The 24,328-nt window shown below is 45.5% G+C and overlaps 1 protein-coding gene across 6 annotated transcripts in view; it reads right to left on the bottom strand.

Annotated features, from left to right (window-relative positions):
- Window positions 1-643: 643 nt before the first annotated feature.
- The window catches only part of DDX31 (DEAD-box helicase 31), a 47,812-nt gene continuing 24,127 nt past the window's right edge, over window positions 644-24,328 (bottom strand). For all 6 annotated transcript variants that reach the window (XM_066980674.1, XM_066980668.1, XM_066980670.1 and 3 more), the window contains 4 exons: window positions 22,271-22,352; window positions 16,118-16,229; window positions 10,694-10,874; window positions 644-1,070 (listed from right to left, as the gene is read on the bottom strand). In XM_066980674.1, the coding sequence (XP_066836775.1) occupies window positions 920-1,070; window positions 10,694-10,874; window positions 16,118-16,229; window positions 22,271-22,352 (526 nt within the window). In that variant the 3' untranslated portion in view covers window positions 644-919. The remainder of the gene's footprint in view (window positions 1,071-10,693; window positions 10,875-16,117; window positions 16,230-22,270; window positions 22,353-24,328) is intronic.

Here is a 24,328-nt window from a genome sequence, read left to right as displayed (position 1 = left end):
CTAACGCAGGGAGAACCTTGAAAGCCCGGGTGACTACTGGCAAACGTTAGCAAGGCTCTGCAAAGGCTTTAATGTTCAGAGAGGTGAGACATTTCATACGTATTCTGCATTTCATAATTAGGCATGACAATACGCTGCAGGCAAGGAGAAGTTTGGAGATTGCTGGATTCCACTCTGGCTCCTTCCCCCAGTGACAACGTTTGTTCCCAAACTCGGAGGAGTTTTGACATGAAGTTTTGTGCCCATGAGCTCTGTCCCAAAGGGACCATGTGTCACTACACTGAGGAGTTCTCCAGAGTCCTACCGATTTCACTGAAATCAGGGAAACTCCTTACAGCTGGCAACATTTGACTAACGATCAGTGTCCAGGGACAGATCCTGCCCCACCACACAAAGGACAGGAGAGAAGGTGGCAGCGGCTTGGCTGTTACCTGCAGCAGGAGCAGAAGTGCCTCCCTGAATAGCAACACAGAAAGCAGCAGCCTCCTCTTAAACCTGCACCTGGAACACCTCCTCTGCCACTGCTTTGCTGATTAAAAATAAGTGAGCAAACACAGTGTAGAGTGTTTCTGCAGGTCTTCTAGACAGCAAAGCACACACGTCTCACTTCAAGGTTACACAGACATCACATTTTTCTGAAAACCGTATTTAACCTCTTTTATTTTTCCTGCAAAAAAACACCTTAGAAACACAACGCATCGTCGGGAAGCTACATTTAATTGCAGCAGTGCGACAGGACACGCCTGGATTCCATTCCATTTGGGCGAATGGAGTGAGAGGGAGGAGGCCAGGATCCCCAAGATCCCTCCCATATTTGCCTGATAAATTGAAACACTCGTCAGTCGATTTGGCAGGTCACCCTGACCCCCGGCTGAGGCGCTCAAGCAGGTTTTGCAGCAAATGAGTGGAAGGTCCCGGCTTATGTTGGAATCTGCTGGTTGCCAGGTTTCCTCTGTTTTTTCTTCCTCTTCTTGACCTTGGATACACCAGTGTCCATCCCACTGGAATATTCAGATCGCAAGATCTCAGCAAGGCGATGTTTGCCGTGGGTCTTCTTGAGAAGGTCAGACCTGGGCAGGGGGAAGAGAACAGGCATTAGATTTCCTTCTCTCTGAAACGCTGCTAGGTGGGTTACTTATTTTACAGCTGTGGAAAGTGACATTTGCGCATTAGCAGAAGAACAGCTTCCTTTTCTTGAGGCTTGATTTGAAATTCTGTCTCATGCAAAATTAGATATTGTTGTGACAGGTTTTCGCAAAGGTGGCAAAATATCATGCCGTTTTTAAAAGCAAGCCTTTGTTCTGTACAAATGCTCTTGCAGAGGTGGTGGGGAGAATGAGGAAAGGTGGTGTGCTGAAGGCTGATGAATTAGGTGACACAGCAGTTTGAAAATTATAATAATAATAAAAAAAAGCCTAAGAGCCCTAAGACATTGAACAATGGAAACGTTTTATAAACAGAGCTTAAATCCAGACCTTGAAAACACAAAAACCCCAAACAAAAAATTATTTCAAGAGTGTAAAACCAGCAGACTCGTTTCTTGCACTGTCCTGCAGACATCCCATGCACCTTGCAGCCCCTCTCCAGAGACCAGCTTTTGCAAAGCTGCATTCTGCCCAGCCGCGGAACCCCAACACGGATCTCCCTGCAGCCCTAAACTGCCAGCTATAAATATAAAAACCCGCTCAGCATTTTTCCACCACAGGTTCTGCCACTGTCCTGCTCCGTGACCTTGGGCAAATCTCACCTTTGTTGCTGCTGTCACCCTCTCTGAACTGGTTGAGCTGCAGTCTCCCGAGTGCAGGACCCGTTGTTCCCTACAGTGTCCCCGTAGCCCTGGGAGCATGGGAGTATCCACACCTACTGCTGTCTGCACGTCCCCCTCACCAGTTTGTTACAAAGACCAGTAACAGACCTCAAGATTTTCCAGAGAAATCTATCTGGCCCTCTGAAAACAATGAAGGAGTGCACCAGAAGCCCCATATCCATTCCAGCATGTGGTTATGACAACACGTGGGCCTCAGGAGTCCTAGAGGTTGCAGCCTTACTGCACAGCCTTGCACAGTTCCTTCAGGTGTCTAGAACCATGCTGGGGACCACAGAAGGAAGCGTTCTTGGCTGCAGCCACAGATTAAATCATTCCTTAGGCCGAATGTGCAAAGAAGGAAGGGAAGCAAACTCGTGGCTCCCTGGAATATTTGCTTGCCCCCTTTTCCACAGTTTGCTTTCCATCCCTGCGTAGGTCTCACGGCCGCAGTGGGTTTGGAAGGAAGGCTCAGAAGGATGGCAAGAATGGTGTAGTGATCACCTCTGTAAGATGGTTTCCCTAGAAGATTAAGTCTGGAAGACATGGGGAAGAAAACTGCTTCCTTTGGTGTAGCCTCCACTCCCTCACTAATTTAGGATCCAGGCTCTTTGTGGTGTAGATCTACAGCTGTATTCTCCACTCAGTCCCCTCCATCACTCGGCTAAGTTTCTATTCGACACTTTCCTTGTGTCTCCAAGCATTTACTACAGTAATTCGAGGGTTACCAAGCAACAGATCAGTTTATTAACAACAGGGAAAGGACCCGTAATCCACCCGTAGCTGCCGGGCTGAGCTTCGGCTCAGCAGGGAGGTTGTCCAACACTTTATTATCAATCAGGTGAAATCATTGCCCAATTAGTAAATCAATACCCCCTGCCGTGGTGATCAGCTGTACACGGGAAAAGAAGGATGGAGGGAAAAGAGAGGTTTCTCCCTCTAACCAGGGCCACAAAAATCAATGGAGCTGTGCTGTGAAACCTGTGCTGATCACGGCAAGAAGAACAGCTGTCGAGGCCCTGCTTAACCACGAGGTGCAAGAGCCACAGGCAACAGCGACAGCCTGTAGGGACAGCACGCCAGGTCAGGATCCCTGGCCAGATTCTTCTTGCTGTGCTGCTGTAAAGGTGTAAATTCCCCTCTTTGCTCAGCTGGTGAGAGTCTCTAGGGCTCTGCCAGAGGAACCAAGATAACAATGACAAGGAAAGGCGCCCTGTGGTTATGGGACAAAACCCAGGAGAGCTGAGACCTCGCTACTCACACCGTGAGCATCCTTGGGCAAAGTATTTAACCTCTTTGTCCTCCGTGTCCATTCTCCAACCTCCTGACCCGGGATGACTGTATTTCCCTGCTGCCGAAGGCTGCTGTGATGCTAATTGAAGAGAGCCGTGTGGCAATACTGGATACCGTGGCAAAAAGCTTCACAGGAAGGCTGTAAACATAAGACATTTGCAGCCTAGACAGAACCCATGTTCCCATCACTGGATAAACACCTGGATTGTCAGCATCTCTTTCTGTGATCTCATGTCTAGGTATCACGCTGTATTGAGCCCTAATGAGAACACATCATGTTGATAACGGGCAGAGAAATCCACAGCCCTTTAAATCCCTCCTTCCAAACACAACAGTCGGCGTTTTGGTGGGGAACTACAAAACACTGCAACGAAGGGGAACTTGCAGGGAAAGAAGATTCATTAATGATTGACCATCCCGATGTGCTACAGCGCCAGGACTTCAGCGGCGCCTAAAGGAGAAAGGAATGTTCAAATGGAGGAGAAAATAGCCAATTTTATTAGCTAGGGGAAAACGAGACAGGAATAGAGGAATCATAACTCAGAAAATGAAAGAGCTCCAATGCACGTTAGGAGGGCGCTGACCCCAAACACAAGTTATTTCACTTCTCTGCGTTACTGTCCAGCACAGTGGGAGTTTGGCGCTGTCATATACTGGATGCCAGGCAGATGTGCCACCAGACTACTACTCTTTTACACTAGATACGGGGTACCTGCACTCCCGTAAAAGACAGGCAGAATTGGTACGCAGTCAGAGAGCCGGCTGAGATGAGTTATCAAGCGGGGGACACATCGTCCCTTCACCTGCAAGGCCAGTGCACAGCCCTAGAGGCAATCACTGCTTTGGACTTTATGCCCCAGGTATAGGACAAAAACCAGGTCACCCCAAGGTCTCTCAGATCACCTCATTACCTAGGTAAGAAAGGTGTATTGCACAGCGACGTTGCTTGGTACGGTCTGAGAAAGCTGCCCTCCTCCTCATGGAGGCACGGGAAGGAAGGAAAGACCCAAGCTTACAGTTGCCTGCGCACACCTGTAATTAAGTCGCAACCTCAGAAAAGCTGGTACCGAGAGCCTCAGCAGAGAGACAACAAGGAAACAAGGAAACAGAGGAACTGTCCTCAGATGACTTTGTTATATCCTCAAAGACTGGGAAAGACCAGGCCAGAGCCATACTTTTAAAGACAAAAAAGCTCTGCCCTTCTCCAAAAAAAAAAAAAAAGGAATTGTTTAATTTGCTCTTTAAGCACAACCAGAAACTCGTGAATTTTGCCAAATACATCGCTGAAAGATGAAAAGGCAGGAGAGAAGCCTCTTGAACAAACAAGAGAGAAAAAGCATCCAGCAAAGGAAAGAGAATAACATTCTTTTTTCCCTGTTTTATCTGCTTCAGCTTCCTTCTCCCTCCCTCTGCAGAGCCGCTCCCAGAGCACTGCTCCCCGTCCCTCCTCCCCTGCAGCGATCAGCAGGGGTGCTGGTGCCGCCCAAACCGCCACCTCAAAGGAAATCCAGATGCTTCTGGACTGGTCTTTACTGGTCCCTTAACTCCCAACTTACTTCTTTGCTCAAGAATATCATGAAAAAAATCCAGACAATCTTCAGTCACATCACAAAAAAAAAAAAAGAGAATGCAATGCAGATGATTAGCCTGAAATCCCCTCTGTTCTTTCTGCATCTGTCTTCTGCTCTGCCACGCGACTCTAACCCACCACAGGAGCCCCCAGCTCACACGCAACATGCCGTCAACACACGCAGTCTGCAACTCTCGTGCACTTTGGGTGATGAATGGCTTTGCACCATCCGCTGCACTCCACAGTCACTAACAACAGAATGGTGGAGTAACGACAACACGGCCAACGAACAACAAGAGAAGTGAACTAAAATAAGATCAGAGGAAGTTCAACATAGCTGAGAAGCTGTGGAAGCTCCAAGGTGTGAACAGAAGAGGAAGAAAAGCACACACGAGCTGTTCTGTTTCTATACAAGACCCCAGTCATCCCCCGAGCACTATTAGTAAGATTGTAAGAATGATCACTTTCACCAGCTAATTTTCACAGATTGTTTTGTTACAGTAGGAAACCGTGATGCTGGATGTGAAGACTCTCTCAGGTGTGCAAGGACCAAGTATCAAAGAAAAGGCACGAGTATCTGAAGCCATTTTTCATTTTCCTTCCCAAATTCCAGTCTGTGTTACATTGACACTCCGCTTCATTACAGAGCTGAACTGAAAGCCGACCTCCGAACTCAAAGCTCCTACGTGCCAGAGGAGTGTACACGCATATGTGGTTTCTCAGATGTCATATGGTGACTCAGAAGATCTCTGCTACTCCTTTTCCCTAAACAGTGAGCACAGTTTTTCTTCAAGACTTCTCTCTCCTTGGCTGTTTCTTTGTCTTGAGCTGTGTGAAACGCTGGTGCGATGCAGCGCAGCAAGCGTGATAACCTTTAACCAGCGTGCAGCAGCTGCAGCAACCAAAGGTTCTCAAATTGCTCCAGCTGCGGAGGCCAGCAGAAAGTTCTGATGCACGCTCCCAGAACTCACGGTGTGTCTTTGGAGGAGACTGAGGCAGGTTGTTCCATTTATCAGAAAGCATTTCATCATGGATCTCGCTATCAATCTGCCTGACAGCATCTCCAACAGCTTTGAAATTGTGCCAGCACCAGAGCTGGGTTACCTCTGGGCGCCAAGGCTGCTGCAACACCTGCTTTGTCTACTTACAGCGTTAGATGAACCATCTGCAGCCAACGCAACCCTGTTTGGGCTGGTTTTTCCGTTGCTGTTTTTTGTAGAGTGGAGGCAAGAAATTCATCAGCAATCCTATACTTCACTCGACAAGTCAACAGATGGCCTAGGTACTCTTATCAGCTGATGTAAACACTAGTTGAGAAGAACGAGGATAATTATTACCCAGTCAATATCAAGCATCAAGTGCTGTTCCAGTACAGTCAGAGCAAAGCATTCATGCCAAGACGAGCTAAAGAGTATAGCTCACTGTACACCTACTGAAGTCAGTTGTAGTTCAGCTATACAGAGAGACAAAACCCCACAGTCTCACTTCCACTATAATACCCTGGTCTTCACCCCGTGGAATAAGGATCAAAGCACCACTGGGAGGTTGGGAACCTCCCAGGACTCTTGCTTCTGTCAGGCTGTTTCCCAGCCTAAAGGCCAGAATATATTTCACTTAGAGAAAGCTGCTCATTTCTTGGTGCGTACTGAAGGACACCGAGGTTTGCCAGCTCCACGTGTAAGCCCTATTTGCTCACTGTAAGATGGAGCAAAGGCTCTGTGCTGCAGCCATGGTAGAACGGGACAGTAATAAAGGGCATTGCTATACGCAGCTAACAATCACGTGGATTTTACAATTATAAAACTTTAATTTCATAAGAGGACTTTCTGAAACATCGTGGTGTAGTAAGCAGGACTCATCAGTGTCCGTGAACTGCCTTCATGCCGAGCGAGGGCAAGCACTCCTTTCAGAGCAGCCATACTTCTTCCTCTAATTTCTGGGTCTGATTGCATTCCAGTGCAGGAATCCACGCTCTTACCTGAGCTCCAGTCTGGCTTTCCAGAGCAGACTGCCCAAACCAAGTGAAATTCCTATTGGGCAGAATTCCAAAACCGTATTTTGACTAATTAAGTGATATTAGGAAAGCTGTAAACAGCACGCAAAAACTGGCAGGCAAACTACTCCTAATGATTAGACAATTGCTGTGCAGGGAGACCCAGCTGCAGCCTTGGTTCGCAAGCCCTGTCAGCAGAAGCATCAGTCTTTTCGAGACTGCCAACGCCAGGAAGTTCAGAAGTGCCATCAGGGATGTGGGCTAGGGGGACAAAGTGAAAGGCTACTCGCTTTCACCCAAAGCAGACTGCTGACTTAGCCACACAGAAGGTGAGCCTGGTTTACAAGGCAGATTTCCCGGCGATCTCTCTGACTACTAACGCTGAAGAATGCAACAGTACAATAATCTTGCAGCCAAAGCCTTAAAGGCATAATGATATTCATATTCAGAGCAATGCCGGTGTAATAATGATGTAAATCAAGCCCCTCAAACAGAAGCACCATGTACACCTTACCTTGATCCTGTAGCAGTTAAGGTTTGAGTTCATCTCTGAAGGGTGAGGGGATTTTCACCTTAATTTTTATTCTTATTTTTTGCACATGCTGTAGCAACAATGACTATATTTTACACCCCTATGTAAATGCCTTTCTGAGCCTTCCTGGCTTTAGAGGCATCCTGCAGCAATGAGTTCCACAGGATCCACTGAACTTTAGGATTTCTCTCTTTCTTTGTAACAGCATGAGTTCACAAACAAGGAAAATTAAGTTGTGACTCCCCATTACAGTGAAACCCTCCGGGGACACACACCAGTCTTCCAGAGAGATCAATAAGGAAAAAGCAGACCATTAGCGCCCCACAGAATCCCATAAAACCCTGCTGATCCATAGTGCGAAAGATTGAGTAGCACGGGGAGGCTTGGTGGAACGGCAATAGGTTTTTGGCGTCTGCATTGTGAAAGAGTCAAAAGAAATGTCTATCTGGCGTGTCAGCTACTTCCTGGGCATGCTGCTTCTCTGCAGCGACCGAAAGACAGCTAATCCCTCAGTGGAAGCGGGATCAGCTTCCTTGCATCTACCCGGCAGTAAGAGCATGAGCCCAGGCACTTACTAAGCTAATGTAGTGTAATTTAATATACAGGATCTGGTTTATGTGCCCCTCTCGTACATAAATACGGCATTTCAACTTTCAAGGAAATCGTGAGCACAGGATTTTGCCATCTTCTGATCGGGTTTTGCAATAACCGCTACAGCTAGGGGGGCAGTTGGTTTGCACAAAGAGGCTTAAAAAACACGTGAAAGTTGTACGTGTGCATTCAGAAGGAGAGGGCTGCGTCCACATTTCAGGACCCATCACCACACACCTGGCTGCTACATCTTCCTGCCTCACCTTCCCCAAGCAGGCTCTCTGAGGAGGCACTAAGCACAAAAGGAGACTTCAAAAGAAACGAAAAGTTTTCTTTGTCCTCATAAGGAAACATTTAATGATCACCTTTACCCCTGCTTTCAACCTGGATGGCCTGTTCTTTATTCTCTAGGCAGGTGCTGAGAGATGAGGCTTTAGTGAGCAGCCTGATTAAAAACAAGTATCAGATGTTTGGAGACAATGTGTAATACGACAACCAACACTCAGGGTATCACGTGAGAAATATAATTAAAAAGATTGCTCTGTGACTATGCTCCTACCATTTCAAGCCTCACATTTTACAATTAAAAGCCATTTGTCTTTGAATGGCAAGCTAAATTCTGCTGCTTTGTCATTGTGAAATCAAAAGCAATTCTCTGTAAATTAACAGCACTATCTTGAATTTATGCTAGCAGATACTGAATTTGAATCTATATTCACTTTTCTCTAAGCTAGCGCATAAACACTACTATATTCTCTCTTTTTTTTTTTTAAGCATACACAGATGAAGTAAATTAGAAACAAGTGTCACAGGCAGGAACAATTGTCACAGAACACAACTTTGGCTATTTCTGCAGGGTCTTAACTTTCCAGATGCTCCCGGATTTGAAACCTAGAGCCTGAGCCGTGACAAACCTGTGCAAAGTCTGCCCACTTTCCCTGAGCTGCGACTCTCCGATCCACGTGCAAATGAGCTTTCAAATCACTCCCTGACCATTTGTTCTAACACCTCCACATCCCCCAACCCCACGCGTCCTGTGCATAAACGCCCTACTGTATCTTGAGCTTGTCTGTACTATAATAGGATGAAGACCTGGGGAGGAGGAACGCTGTCTAAAAGAGGTGCATAACAAGGGAAAAAGTAGCTCTAACAGAGTAGCAACATCATAGGAACAGAGAGAGGCATTGTTGCAGGCCAAGTAATCCTGTGACACGCTACTGTCAGTCATAGCTTGACACCCTGCTGGGCCAGCAAGACATCAAAGCTCACCCCATACCATCTTACATGCTCTTTATCGGCTAATCAGGCTATTCTTCCTGAAATAAAGCTCCGTTAAATCCCCCGCTCACAGGGGCATTCCCATCCTGTTGCCCATCTGCTGGTGAGGGTCAGCTGAAGCAGGAGGCAGATCAGTGCTCTGTCCCTGGTGGCTTCGCAAAGCAGGACAATGCTGTCTCCAACTTCTTATTTTAAAACCCCTTCCCCTTGCCTTTTTTTTCCTCTCCCCAAATAAATACGTGTGCAAGAGATGTCACCAGCCTGGAACAATTACGTGGATTAGTGCTTTAATTGCATGGTTAACATTTGCTAATGGAGTTTGCGGCAACAATTACATGGAAAGCGTCACAACTGCTACCAGAAAAGAAGAAAGATCTTTCCTTCTTTGAATTATTGCAGTGATTTTACAGGCAAGCCAGAAGTTTGTAGTCTGCCGTTGTGCTATGGAAGACGTAATCTCAAAAGGGAGAGCTATCTATCTTGTGGAAGCAACTCAGAGCACCTAGGATCAGAGGTACTGAGCATCTTCAGCTCCATTTCAAGCAGAGGAGAGCATTTGGGGCTCTACTTCTCCAGATTTGTCAGGGAATCTCCGATTCCTGATGCAGGAAAGGAGCACCCAGGAGACTGGAACAGATGTAAGAAAGAGAGGAGAAGAACTGGTATTTGTCAAGGCCCAGAGGGAAGGAAGAAACTATATTATGAGATAAAATAACACCCACAGTACCTCACTCATAATAGGTAGGAGGGTCAAATTCAAATTTGAGAAGTGAAAATATTCATTTCTCTGCTATTTTCTTGATGCTTTTATCACCCCATGCCACATACCAACAGCAAGCAATTATGCACACAGCCCTATCTGAGAGCCTTTTTCCCTAGGCGGGGATGAGGGCGAAGAGTTACTACTGCAGTTGTTCCTGAGACAGGGATCACAGTGCTGTGTATGTAGGTCTGTGCGATTGGAAATGGGAATGGAAAAACCTGGCAGCTTCTACTGTGGAAGTGCTTGGCCACAACAGGACTGTTGCTGAAGCTCTACAGCCACCAAGACCTGTGCAAGACAGAGAACCACCCCAATATACGGGAAGTCTCATGCTTCACTCTGGAACACTGCCTGTGCCCTTTCTTATCCTTCAAGGTAGCTCTGAAGTATAAATAAATAAAAATTAGGCTGTTTCTGCTTGTAGGAACTGGTGTGTTTCAAGTACACAGAAACTGGTAAAGGTGCAGCAAAACCCAGGCTAGTCTATGTAGGCGCTTCTCCACGCTTAACAGCTTACTTCAAAACCAGAGCATCTTATCAGAAGTCAAACTACAAAGTGAGCTACTTGTTTTTTCTTTTCCTTTTTTTTTTTTTTTTTTTAACTGAATTCCCACTCAAATCAACCAAGTTGGTTTAATAAATGTAATTTTTAGGCTCTCTAAAGCCGTTCAGGAAAAAAGAAGAATTAAACAACAGCTCAGAGCACAATGCAAACTAAGCCCGGCTCAACAGGATTTAGGCTGATCATGAATGATCATGAACATGATCAGGAACGATCACATGGAGCAACCACAAGAACCTTGGGGAGCAAAGTGTACCATGGGTGGGCACGTGGCATCCCTTGGCTTGAGAATGTCAAGCTGGCCTACCTTTTTGGTCTCGGTTTGGTTTTCTTCTTTGAGCCAGTGGTTGGAAGAGCAGTCAGGTTCTGGGGGGCGTCTCTCAGGCCAAAGCTCTTGGCCATATGACCCAGGTGGATAGATTTGATGTGGAAGATATGCTTGAGGTTTCTGGGATAGGCAGCGTAGGCACAAAGGAAAGACTGCAGTGCTGGGAAAAAAAAGGAAAAAAAAGTGAATTCTGTTTGCTACTGCATCTTTATATATATCCACTTAAAGATTCAGCTGTTCCAGCTGAAAGGACATTGGTCTTGTCCTCTGGGACACCTTCTGGTCAGCAGCTGGTGGATAAGGTTGGCACGTTAAAAACCTGTGAAGGTTGTACACAGTACTGGTACAATCCCGTAAGGAGAAGAAAGGTGGTGGAGAAGGGTTAGGAACTGAAACAATGCTACACGAAGTTGCATTAGGTTTGCCTCTTGTAAGGATGCCCCTTCTGCCAGAAAGGGTGATGTCTGTAGCACATCTCACAGGAAGAGTTGCTGACATCAAATGGCAGCAGAAAGGGGGAGAGAGGGAATAGCGGGACACAGGGATGAAGAGAAGGAAATAGAAGCATGGAAGTGGCATAGGAAGGCTCCTCTGATATCACAATCCCAGTAGTCCATGCATTTTTCACCAGTTACTAGATAGTCCCTTATAAATATCTGAGAGCCAGATGGATTTCCTGACTCATCACCACACTGAGAACAGAGCTCACCTTCTCAGAAGGGAAAAATAATAGAATAGCGTGCAAATTTCCTTTCACATCTTTATATTCCTGTAATGCCCTTCCCTCAGGGCTCATTGCTCTAAAGACAATCATCCACTAATACGAACGCTACCACTGCTCCTCCACGTACCCGTAACGTTAACTATACCCAGGTTGTCCTCCCTGCTACAGGGAATAGGGGGGACTTTCAGCAAGGCAACCTGACAGCTCAGAAAACGCCTCCCTTCAATCCCCCGACTGCTCCTCTGCTCGCTAAACCTCCCGTGCCCCCCCCAGCCCTCGCTCCAACCACCACCTTCAGCCCTCTCTCCCTCTCAGCTCCTGACAGCAGCAAGCTCTAAACTCTAACCTCTCCTGCCCTTGCCTGTTGAGCCACCGGACCAGCAAGTTTGCCCACAGCTTATGTCTAATCTCTTGGCAGCAGCAGGAGATTGGAGTTTATGAACAGTAATAAAAATGTCATTTTAGCAGATCAGCTCCTGGAAGGACCCAGGGAATCCATCAAAGCTCTGTTTACTGAGTAAAGCGAACTCCTTTTCCCAATCGATGAGAAGAAAAGATTGAGTTTTTTGCACCTTCTTCCCAATTTCACAACGTTACTCTTTTAGAGGCATCTGAACATCGAGAGACCGGTGTTTTCCCAAAAAGAGAATGCTAAATTCCAAACACCTAGTCTCACTGTCTCATCCGAAGGCCATCCTCTGAGGGCTTATAAACCAGCTCAAATGCACTCAACAACCTCGTTCTGTTGCCTTTTTTTTTTTTTTGCATAAAGTTATTGGTCAAATTCACCTGCTAAGAAAAGGTGTAACTCTTCAAAAGGAACAATATGAACCTGCTCTCGCTCCAAATCTGGTCCCGTCGGAGCTAATATAGCTGTCTTTCTTGCAGCATTTGAAATGTTTGATACTAAAGATCCTGTTATTATGAAGGCTGAGCTCACCTCCCTTGGTTCTTCAGATAGCAAAGGCTGCTGGAACTAACTCCCCAGATCAGAGTTAGAGAATCAGAGTGTCAGAGGGCCCCCTTCCCAAAGTCCTGACAGAAAGCTGCCGGATCCAGGCCTGAGTCAGAGCTTGCAACACCAGGGAGAGCTGCGAGAGACTATTCCAAAAGTGAACTAACAGCCCTGCTGTACCAGCAGGTCGAAACCTCAGCTCATGTAACTGTCTTAACTCTGAGGAGTTCAGAGCTGCTGACGTTCATCACAGCACTCAGGAAATCTAAATTAAGACCTTTGGGGTGGGATTCTTTTTTTTTTTTTTTTAAATCCTTACTCTCAGGTCTTTAGACCTTTCAGTGCTGTCAGAGCCACGTTTTCCAGCTTTTATGTGCAATTATAGTGGCCAGATATTAAAAGCTTTTTTTTTTTTTTATTAAATAAAAATCGAAGTTGACATCCTCTACAATTTTGTGATCAAAGACACAGAGCTTTGAGAAAACAACTCAAAAAGACTGGTAACAGTGCTGGTTGGGCCAAAATTCACATAAAGGGGACATCACCTTAAAGCCACAAGGGAAGCTGCTTGAGCTGGTACAGCTTTTGCACACCAACATGAGTCTAACCAACGCTGGCCTGGGGAGATTCAGACCTGCACTGATGTAAGAGTGGATTCAGAGCGATCCACTGCCCGTGTGCAGCCCCACTTTTCTAGGGGAACTGTGGAAAAACAAAGGAATAAAACCAAAGAGTTACACTTGATGGGGGTTAGGTTGGTTTGTTGGTTTTTGAAACGGGGGACAGGAGGGTACCGAGGGATGAGACAGGTGCCATAACCTGTTCACCACGCTGGCAGCCAGCGCTCAGTGCAGGCCCTGCAGCGCAGCCCCAGCCCCAGCCCCACGGCCAGATAAGCTGCTGGGGGCGGTCTGCCAGTGTTCAGAGCTCGGGGGAATGGGAAGAAGAATGCACCAAAACGAGCCCCAGTACAAGCATCCTGCTGCAGCAGTGGGCTCCAGTAACCCTGCTGTCCCTTTCCACACTAGGGGTGAGGCAAATTGCTCAAGCATTGGCCATAAAATAGTGAAACGCAGAGGAGAAATGCAGGGTTTGCTTCCCTCCCCTTTCTGTAACCACAATGGCACGGAGGATCAGAAGACAACTGCCTGAGCTCTACCTGTCACTGCAGCTCCAGAACAGAGTACTCGTACACAACCCTTCAGCTGCGAGGCCTCTGGTTCCCAAAAGGGGCTCCCCTCTTCGTGAGATTTGTCCTTCAGGCAGCAGGGCTCAGCCACAGCCCTCCTCCCGCACCCTCTCACCGCTGGTCAGTCAATCAAGTTTGAAGGGCAGCACCTTCCCTGGACTATTTGATCGGAGTTTGGAAAATACGGGGCCGAGAGGCAGAAGGGATGAGTGGGCAGAGAGCCACTCGCCTTCTCAAAGCGGGCTGCAATCGAAACATTGCTTATTAACATTGACTAGGTCAGAAAATGGGGAAAAAGAGAAAAAGAGAGAGAAACAAATGCATCGCTGGCACGGTTTCCAATTGATTGTCTGCCATGAAAGCAAAAGCCAGCTGCCATGTTAATTATTCATGATGCCTGGCGCAGAGGGGAGGAAGAGGGGGTTTATGGAAGCCACTCAGCAGTGCAAAATTTGCATATGTAGATAGTGGAATAGGAGAAAGAGGTGGAGTACTCCTGTACAAGATAAATGGGATGCACAACGTGGCAAATTTCCTGACAAATGTTCTGGACTTCTTGTTTGCAGCTAAAAAAGTTATTAGTGCTGAAGTCAGCAACAAGTGTGTGTGGAGCTCGCGTACAGTGAGCTGTATACAGAGACCGCAGAGGTTTTCCGAGTGACCCAAGCCATTCAGTTGTTCCTTCTCCCTGTCACAGTCATTTCAGGTTAGAAGTTCGCACGGGGATGAGGAATCCCAGTGGAGCATCTGGAAGGTCATCCATGCAGAAGCAAGGATTTGACCGTATTAGGAACATGTTTTAAGATCATGGACTTACAAGGGCACCTACTAAAAGTAATACACCAGTCAAGTAGCACAACACACCTGAAAATGGGTGCAAGCAAGCTGCTTAAGTAGCGAGTCTCTAATGCTTTCATTGTAGGAGAAAAGTATTTCAAAACTCCAAGGAAAAATCAACACTATGACCATTGCAGGGTGGTGGTAGTAAGAAACAGTGCAGTGACATGTCGCGGGGAGGTAGGGCAAAGCATGAAACAGCATTTCAAAAACCTTTCCCGTCAACATGGCCAGGTAACATTAACAGCATGCAGAATAATTTGGGGTAAGCAGGTAGTTATAGTACAAGCTTCAGTCTTTCTGCAACCTCACCACCTAAGTCAGTACAGCATTCAGGAAAAAAGCACCTTTGACCTCTCTAACAGATCTAATCACTTCTCTTGACTCAAACAATTCTAATGCTGAATTTAAGTTCTATCCTGAGAACAGCGTTCCCTTATCCAGTTAATATGATGACATCGTACAGCTCTAAGGCCAGCTTCCCCATTTGCTTCTGTTTTTGGCCACTTAATATGTGATTTATGCAGTGCAGTATGTATGGATGCTTGTGCCACACCTATATGCAAACACACACAGCAGGTACATATATCTCATATCTTATCAGGACCTCTCTCATCCAAACATGACTGGAAACTGCGGAACTGAAATCAGCAGGACTTGTACGACAGCAGGATTTGGCTCAGGTCAAAGCCACAAGAGAGGTGAAAAAGAAAATGATCAGGAAGAGAGACACATGACAAGTGGAAGAAAGGAAAGGCTCTAGTCCTGTATGTTCTGAGCAAGCGTGGCTCAGCTTCTTGCATAGAGTTTGCATGTTGTGGACTTGTCTCACTATCTAATGAACAAATTCCAACTAATTGTCAAGGATCTTTGGGGCCTGACTTCCAGCACCAGCTTTACAACAGCTATTCAGTTACAGGCGCACCCAGATCAGCCTCACTGGGCAGCAGAATCGTACTTTGCAGAGGGGTGCCTACACTGCACCATCTCTTAGGCTCCTCTCAGGAGACTGCTTAGTGTTTATTTTCCTACCACATCCACGTCAAGTTCTCCATCTTTTCCCCCAAATCCACCTTTCTGGCTTTTTCAAACTGAGAAGCAGAAAGGAAAAGCTTCCTGGACTGCTCAGTGACAATGGCTGCATGTCCTGCCTGGCAAGGACAGATACACAGTCCCAGATTTGTTCCTGGGTACAATTATTATTAAATCCATCCTGCCTTTTTGAGTAGTTGTGCTCTCTCTCGTTTTTCTCCCATCCCACACAACAACTTCCAGCCTAAGAGCCTGGCCTGTTAAGAGCTGCTCCCAAGACATCGTGCCTCACAGGCTTCAAATTCATCCCTGGTGTGAACTGAAAGCACCTGGTGGGTGTTGCACCAGGTTGTGGTTAGGCAGGTCACCCATGCCCTTCCCAGAGTAACACGCCAACTATTCACTCTTGTGATTGGGTCAGAGTCCTTGGATGTGAATCCTACTGAAAGTCGAGATTAAACCTCATTTGCACTTAATATGGGGATGCAAGAAATTAACATTTAATATCATCACAAAGCCTTCTGGGCCCATCTCAACCCCCCTACGGAGCCCGATGTACCCAAAATGTTTCTTCCAGGCCTTTTCCCCGAAGCCCTTCCCCTGAAGAAAACATTGGCAGATTATAAACGAGCCCTTCAGGAATAAGCTGAAAAGAACCGCACTGACCTTTTTTTGCCCACCGGACGGTCACCTCACTGGAGTGAACATAATTTTCAAATTTCGTCTGCAAGACCGTGGCCCGCTCCCGGACTTCCTGAGGGTCCGTACCACAAGATTTCTACAAGGGCGGTGGGAGGATTAGAGGAAAGAGAGAATTTGAGTCAGGAATAATGAAGCAGTTTACAATAGATTTAATAACAGTAAAATCACACAGTAACCACCCAGGGGCCAACAAAGGTAATCCTCTCAATATTACTAGAGAAAAAAAAAATTATAGATAAAGACGTTAAAGTCAAAGCAGCCAGTAAGCACTCCATGGTGAGGAGAGCAAATCAGTTTTAATTTTGTGTTTTCTAACATCCATCACGTATCTTTTTCCCCTCACTTTTTTTTCTCTCCTCAGATTCAACAGGCCGGATAGCAGTGCTTATTTCCCCTGCAGTTATTTGGAATTACTCTCCCCAGACTCTACACGGACTCCGCTGGGCCCAGGATCTTTCTCAGGACTCAGGCTGACGTTGCAGGTTCCCCTGAGCAGTTCCCCATAGCGCCTGGCCTCTTCTTGGCGCTCATGGGGCAGGAGATCTGCATTCATCTCCACACCCCAGAGAATGGACCAAAAATTCAGCACCTGCGAACACAGCCAACTGAAACGAACCTCTCACTACTGATGGCTACATGAAGTTTGCTCCCTGTCAGTACATCACAGGTAACTGTAACTGCTGGTGGTTCCTCCAGTAAGACAAGGCCCTTGCACCAAAGACACGACAAAAGAAATTTCCTTGAGCTGAAACGGCAATTTTGCATGTGCTCAAGCTTTTCCATGATCAGACTGTAGGATCCAGTGCAGGAAATGGAAGGCAATCATCACTGGGAGCAAGCTGTTACTGGGAGGAGAAAAGAGGCTGCCTCTCTTTCTGAAGTACCAAGGCAGATAGAGGAAACGTGGACAAGGAAACGAGAGATCTGATGGCAAGTTAACAGCAAAGTGCAAAGCCAAGTGTCCATGACATGAAACTCTCCCAAGAAAGGGCCACAGATCTCAAAAGCCACTCAGACAGGAACCAGCACCCAAGGCAAAGAGTGCCAGATCCAAGGCAGCAATTTGTTGCTGGTCAACCCCTCGTCTTCCTGCCCAGGGCTGACTGAAAACAAACATCCACCTCCCACTACCCTGCAGCTAGGCCTGTGCCACCTCAACAGTCCCGTTGTTCCTCCCCGGGAGATCTGCATGCTAATGCTGCACAACCCTCCCTCCCTCCCGGCTGCAAGCATCCCCTCTGCCCTGCTGCTGTCCAGGGGAACCACATCGCGTCGACACTGGGAACCCCAGTGAGTGGGGAAGCCAGGCGATGCTGCTGACACCCCCCACAAAACGTTCTGCCCATCCAGATCTGCCCCTCTGCGTCCTAACAGCAAATCTGCCGACAGCACGACCCCAAATGCTGGCGCAGTCCCTGCACAGCGCCCTCTTTGGAACTCGGGATCCCGCTGCGTAATCCTTCAGCGAAGCAAACACACATGGGGACTCGAGGTCCTGCTCACCCGCTGCCTGGACTGTCTGTCTGCATCTCCAGCAAAGACAACGTTGGTGTTTTAAGGCTACCCGGGGCATCTCCCAGACTCCCGGGCTCTGCCATCCATCTCCCGGTGCACTCCGGAGACTGACAGCACACCCGTTTCAGGGCCGTCTCTTAGTTTGACTTCATGTGCGCCTGTTAATCAGCTGAGACGGTCTCCAGTCGAGGGGCCTCTGTAAAGGTTTAATAAACTACAAGTGGTGCTGCCTCCCTGAAGTGGACACTCGGCGTTGTGACTAACAAGTTTCCATTGACGTGAAACATAAAAACTTTCTCCCACCCCGCCCGCTCCTCCTAGTCCCCATCACTTTTCTTTTGTTAAGCCTCCTGGCAGCACAAAGTGTCACCTTCCCAGCGTTTTTTAATATGAATGTGAAATTAGTGAGGTTTGCCCTTTCCCCTGGCGGACAGAATCCTCTGTTATTAAAAAGTAAAGCACTTTAATAATGAAAACTTTTTCTCTTTTTCCTGTGTTTTAACTGTTTAAAATTAATGAGAAGGGCATAACGGTTGTCAAAGCGATATTGAAAGCCGGGTAGCCAGGACCGAATAAGCACGAAAATCCCTCCAGAGTGTTAAATAAACAGTGCTTCAGCCCCCTCTGAATCCCTCTGTTGGTTATTGTATACATTCTGTAACAGCACTCAGAATAGATCTGAGCACCGGGGAGGCAGAAAGGTTTCAGAATTCCAATAAAGGCCTCAAATTAAAGACAGCCTGGTGCGAATTCCAGGAGAAAATTAAAGAGACCTCAAGCTTAAGTGACAGGTGACTTGCTTCTGTGTCACAACTGTCAGGGGATTTAGTGATAATATGGCAATATATTACAAAGGACTTTTCTTATTCCCCCCTTTAGGTTTCAAAATGAGGCATCTCTTCTTCCTGGTGCTGGGGGAAAAAAAAAAAGTAAGACAAAAATGAGGGATAAAAAACTAGGTGCATAATTTCCAAAGTGTGAGGTCAGTCCGAGAGAAATAAATGAAAAAAAGCAAATGGCAGGAAACAATGTACTCAGAAAACAGCTTCTCCCCTCCTCCCATCTCCACCTTGTCTTTTATCCCCTTCAGCCTCTTGAGACAGATCTCATTTTAAAATTGCCCCCTAATGGGCATGAAAAAAAAAAATAAAAATCTGTGTTTGATTCCTGCCTTCCAGGGAGGTTCATCTTTAAAAAAAAATAAAAATAAAAATAAATCTAAATTTAAAACTGACTCAGAGCCAAACTGCGAAAACAAAACCAGCACACCATGCGAGTATCTGGGCAGATCAAATACAAGAGTGCTACTGGAAGTGTACTGGAAGCCATCCTGCGTGCTTTACTCACATAAACCAGCTTTAATCCTGCTTGCAGCCTGGTTCAGATGAACAGGACAATTAATTTGAGACCCTTCCACATTTTTCCAAGGCCCAAAAGATAAAAGCCTACCCCAGAGGCTTGCTTGATCTGCTCTCCACCCAGATGAATGCTGCATCTGTTAGGCAACAAGCATTACTGCCATTATGGAGAAATAGTGGGATAGAAGAGCTTTTTCTACCCCATATTTGCTTAAAATAAGAGCCTATTCTGGCAGATCCCTAACCACTAGTATGATCTGCGATCAATAACAATACCAATAACCTAAAAGAAGAGACGGGCCTGGTTGCAACGTGACTTCACTGGTTCAGGACACCAGGGGACCTCCCACCAGCCACATTAGGAGAAACCATACTTGCCTCGTTCAGAAGAAAGAAACTTGGGATTACAAAGACTGCAGCTTTTAGGTTTGAGAGGCTGGGATAAGTACTGAAAGTCTCTGAGTTCATTAAGAGAGTATGTTAATGGGAGAAAGGATAGAAACACAATACAACTACACTGAGGTTGAGGAGCTCTTTCTTAAAGCAGGAAAAAAAAAAGCCAAAAGCACAGGCTGTAACATCTCCTGCTTCCATTATACTTCAAAACAAAATGAAGGATTTTGTTTTAATAACAACTTTTTACTAACCTCCACACACCTTCTCTAGAACTCGCCAAGTCCCCCTGCCCCCCTCCATAAAAGTTGAAAGATCAAATTTATTCTCTTTGTAGGCAGGTGAACATTCACACACCCAGACATAGCCACATATATATTTTATACACCTAAATATAAAATATACATTTTACAGGCACTTCAGCTTGCTCCCTGGCTGCACACAGAAGCCCAAAAAATGCATGTTCCAACGGGGTACTTATAATGGACTTCAGTTGAGGCAATGAGAACCGAAGAGCATTATAATGAGGTTCCTGTGTGCACCACCATAATATATACATGACTCAACACGCCGAGAGCTGATAAGCAAAGCTAACTCGCTCTCGAACGGCAACATCACAAATGGATCGGGTTCAGCTCCGCGTAACAACAAGTCCTCAATCACTCTGTCCTATGCAGCGTCCGTTGCATTCCCAGCTTATTCTACTGGCTTTACAGCAAACTTAGGGAGTTTAATAGAGATTAACCTCCCTTAAAACTCATCAACACGTCCCTGCAGCATCTGAGAAAGCATTACAGAGCACTTATAGAGCCTCTGATGGCAGTAAAATACAAATCTTAACAAATTGAATGAATTCTTGATTGCATTTAATATATTTTTCAAGTAATTCCTGAAGGTATCTATTTGATATTGACAGGCCTATGGTAATTTCATCCCCATTATATAGATTTTTTTTTTCCAGAAAGAGAAACTCTATTTCTCAGTCTCTATTCTTTAAGATTCTGAGTCACATAAAAATAGGTAATTTTGTATTTCTAAGTCCCTGCAGCAGATTCGGACTATCCTACAGACACAGTGGATGTACCTCAGCTCCAGTGAAGTCAACAGCAAAATTCCATTCACTTTGAAGGCAGAGGGAATACAGGAGTTCAATCCCACCTTTGACTGCAAGTGAAAGGAACCAACTCCTTCTGTACTGGTGCTCATGTACAGCAGCTGGCATGGCAGGGCATGCCTAGGCAGCACTACCCAGCAAAAGAAATGAGAGTAACAGCTACTTTTCAAATTGGGGTTGTTTTTTGTTTGTTCATTTTTTTTTGTTGCTGTTGAGTAAAGCGAGGAAGGCAGAATACGAGTATTTAAATCAGAATGTTCTACATTGAAATGTGCAGAGTATCTTACAATTTGAAAGCATGGTAGAAATACCGATCTGATCGGTCCTGGTGACAAACAGCTTTGCTAGCTTTATATTCCTGATCCAAAGGCAAGGATACAAAGGCATTGAGATGTTTAGGTGAGAATTTTGGAAATGGATCAATGCTTTCGTACCTCCTCAAGTACTGAGCTCTGACATTCAACAACATTCAGCATGCAGTTTGTCCTGCCACTTTCAAAAACCAAACTGTCATTTTCCAGAGAAAAAGAAGAAAAAAATGAAAATACCAAACCACGTTCTCTATTTTGCTCACTTCCTGTGAAATTACACTTGTCCTCGGGCCTGGAACAGGTAACATTCTGTCCCATGTCAGTAACAAACCTAAAGTGCAGTAACTTTGTAGATTTAATTGTTGAAAAACTCTCCAAAAGGAAACTCAGTTACCTACCTACAAGCACAACTCAGGAGAAAAGGAAAGTACTTATTCACAAAAAAAGCTATTTAAAATAACTTCTGCATTAAAACAGCGTAACTGCACTTTTACATACTTGCTAAAAAACCTAAGAGGCTGTATCCGAAACACATTCCAAACATTTAAAATATAAGCATTACAGGCTGATTTCAGTGAAAAATTAAGACCTTTATATACAGCTGTATCTCACATGAGCTACAGATGCAGCTTTCTGTGAAGCATAGGGCACGTAGGAAAAGTGAACATCTTTAAAAGCATCTTTACATAAATCACCACAGTTCTTAACAGTCATCTGAGAAGGTACTGGGCAGGTTGTAGGCTCATACATGTTAAAACAAAGAACAAGCAGACAGAACAACAACCAAACAAAAAAACAAAACACTTGCTGCATCATGCTTGATGCGCTCTTGACTTCCATTCAGAACAAGGGTTCTTGGAAGATTTAATTTGCAAGAATGCAGAAACACCAAAGATGTCACCTGCAAATGGCTGAATTCTGTGAATTAGCAAACTGGTGGCAGACCCAAAATTTGCCAAAGTCAATGAAAAGGTGACTGTCAACACAGAGAGCTTTGTTTCAGGCTCCAAGTAAATACAGACAATAATTTAAAAGCCTACAGAGCACAACACCAAATACATTTTGCTCGTTCCTTCAGAAAAGTTTTGTGATATTTGTAATCTCCAACAGTATTTTAATGCAGAAAACCCAAGGAGAACAGAAACACTGTGGGAAAAAAAATAAAGCTTTTACAGTTAGAAAGCTTAGTTGTCTACTAAAAAATATTTGCTGAAGAGTTAGAAGGAACTGGTTTTGGGGGGCAGCAGTTTAAAGCAGTTTCACTGGGCTACTGTGATCTAAGGCAGTTCCATGATTATTTGCATTGCCTGACATGATGGATATACCAACCATCATACCGTAAAGACGGAAGCTAAGGGAGGAATATTTACGATGCTTAACTGGTAAATGAAAATTGCAGCAATTCCAAATCAGCAGAATAACTCACCTTGCTTCTTGGTCTGGGCAACTTGAAGCGATCGTCTTTCATCAGGCTGGATAATACCTTCTCCATCTTTATCTCTGAGACACTGTGAAGCAACAAAGAAAAACAAATGTCAATGATTTCTTCTACATTTTAAAACATAGCATGTAACAAACTGCAGGCTGATAATGGATTGCAAGAAGACTGAGATTTACATGTTCAACTTAAGCATTTACCCCTGAAATACATGAGGTCTTACCTCAGCGACTCCCCTAGCAACTCTAAAAACGTAACTAATAGGAAATCTCCACTCCAGCTGAACTGGTGCTTTCACTGGAACAGAGACAACATTTTACCAACAATCTTGTCACCATTATTAGTCACTAATAAACAATCCGATTCCAACAGGGCATCAAAATAGCTGAGGGTGGCATACAAATAACAGTCCGCTGAAAGGCTCCTTGGTTCTCAACCAGCATAACTAACTACCGAAAAAGTCCGGGCCTTTAATTATATTTCTGTTGTTTCCTTAATTTTTCTTTCCTTGCACTGAAAAGCACCAAGCCAATCAGGAAACATTTAGTTTTCTTTTACTGGCTTTCCAGTAAAAGAAACTCAGTATAGAGTTCAAGCACCTCATAACACTAACGCTTCACGTAGATTTACTTTATAGCTAGAAACAATAAGATGTGTAACCTCCACTTTGAGCCCAAAAGGACGTCAAAGATTTCATTGTCCATTAGATGCCATGGGCAGGGAGCAGATGATGTCTGGATTTTGTTGCTTGTGCAAGCGTGAGAAAGAGCCTGACGTGAGACATGCACATACAGGCTAGAAAGATGTGCTGCTCTCACTTTGCTGTGTTCTCAGCTCTGCCAGAACAAGTTTACTTTTCTGCTTCTCCTACATCTCGTCTCCCCTGATTTAGCTCCTGGATCCTCTTAAAGACCAGAGACACTGCTCAACCCTCATTCAGAGGAACAGTGTGTTTTGACGTTTACACACAGTATTTTCCACCCACGTTAGTGGCCATGCTCACAAAGCTACAGACCTAGAACTAAAGCCGTGTAAAGACGCAGCTCCTTCCTCTCACACTGACTCAGAGAGAAACAACAGGATCCCAAGGAACTTTTCCCATGAAGCCACCTCTCACAGCTTCCTTCCAGCTGGTCCCATCACACCTCTCTCCCACAACATTTTACATCGTCCCAACCTTTTGCTACATTGCCTGGGTCAGGGCTCAGAAACACAGTTCCTGACGGACATGCTCTCCCACTCATTTATAGCTTCAAAAGCCACTTCTGACGCCAAATAAGTGGTTTGATTTCCTTCCCCATTCTGAGAACTCACCTTCCCTCTCCTCTCAAGTGCAAAGCCAAAGCCCTGCCCATTAGGGACCCAACACATTTTATTTATTTATTTATTTTTTAAACACAGGCGACTCAGTCAGCTGTCCTAGCCAGGTTTCACACTGGGCGTTTATTTTCATTCTGTCGGCTCACATTCTTCCTGTAGATTCAACCAGATGATTTATTCTCCAGTCCAGCTTGCAGAACACTGCTGGGTACTGTTATGGCCCAGATACCACAAACGCTTAAGGACCCGCTTCATTTTAAAGCATGCGAGTGGTCCCATTTAGAGATGCATTTACATGAGACTAGATATTCTTTGTCCTCTTTAACGCTGTCTTGTGGGGCACACACACGCCAGGTGACACAGCACAGGAACAGCTGTGCAGCTTCAGGCAATTAATATTACAGCTGCATCCAAACTGGGTCCCATTTCCAAGGGAATTACTCAGAAAATAAAAGCTAAAGTTTGGGAGCCCCAATCTTCAAGTTGCTGCACTTCAGCGATGGGCAAAGGTCATCTCTAGAAAAGAGATTCTTTTCCTTTTTATACCAGAATGAATTATAAATAATGCACGGAAACCGAGGCGTTCATTAGGGTTTACAACAGTTTAAGGAAGAGGTAAATCTTGGGGGCCTAACAGCTCTCATACGGTCAGACAGGTGTACGTGGCTTCTGAAAGGAGGCACTGATGACTTTCTGTGAAGCGCAGGAAGACTGTAACAAGGATCT

This window comes from Anser cygnoides, chromosome 20, assembly GCF_040182565.1.
Source record: "Anser cygnoides isolate HZ-2024a breed goose chromosome 20, Taihu_goose_T2T_genome, whole genome shotgun sequence".
Taxonomy (NCBI): Eukaryota; Metazoa; Chordata; class Aves; order Anseriformes; family Anatidae; genus Anser; species Anser cygnoides.
This window is presented reverse-complemented; position numbering and strand designations above follow the sequence as displayed.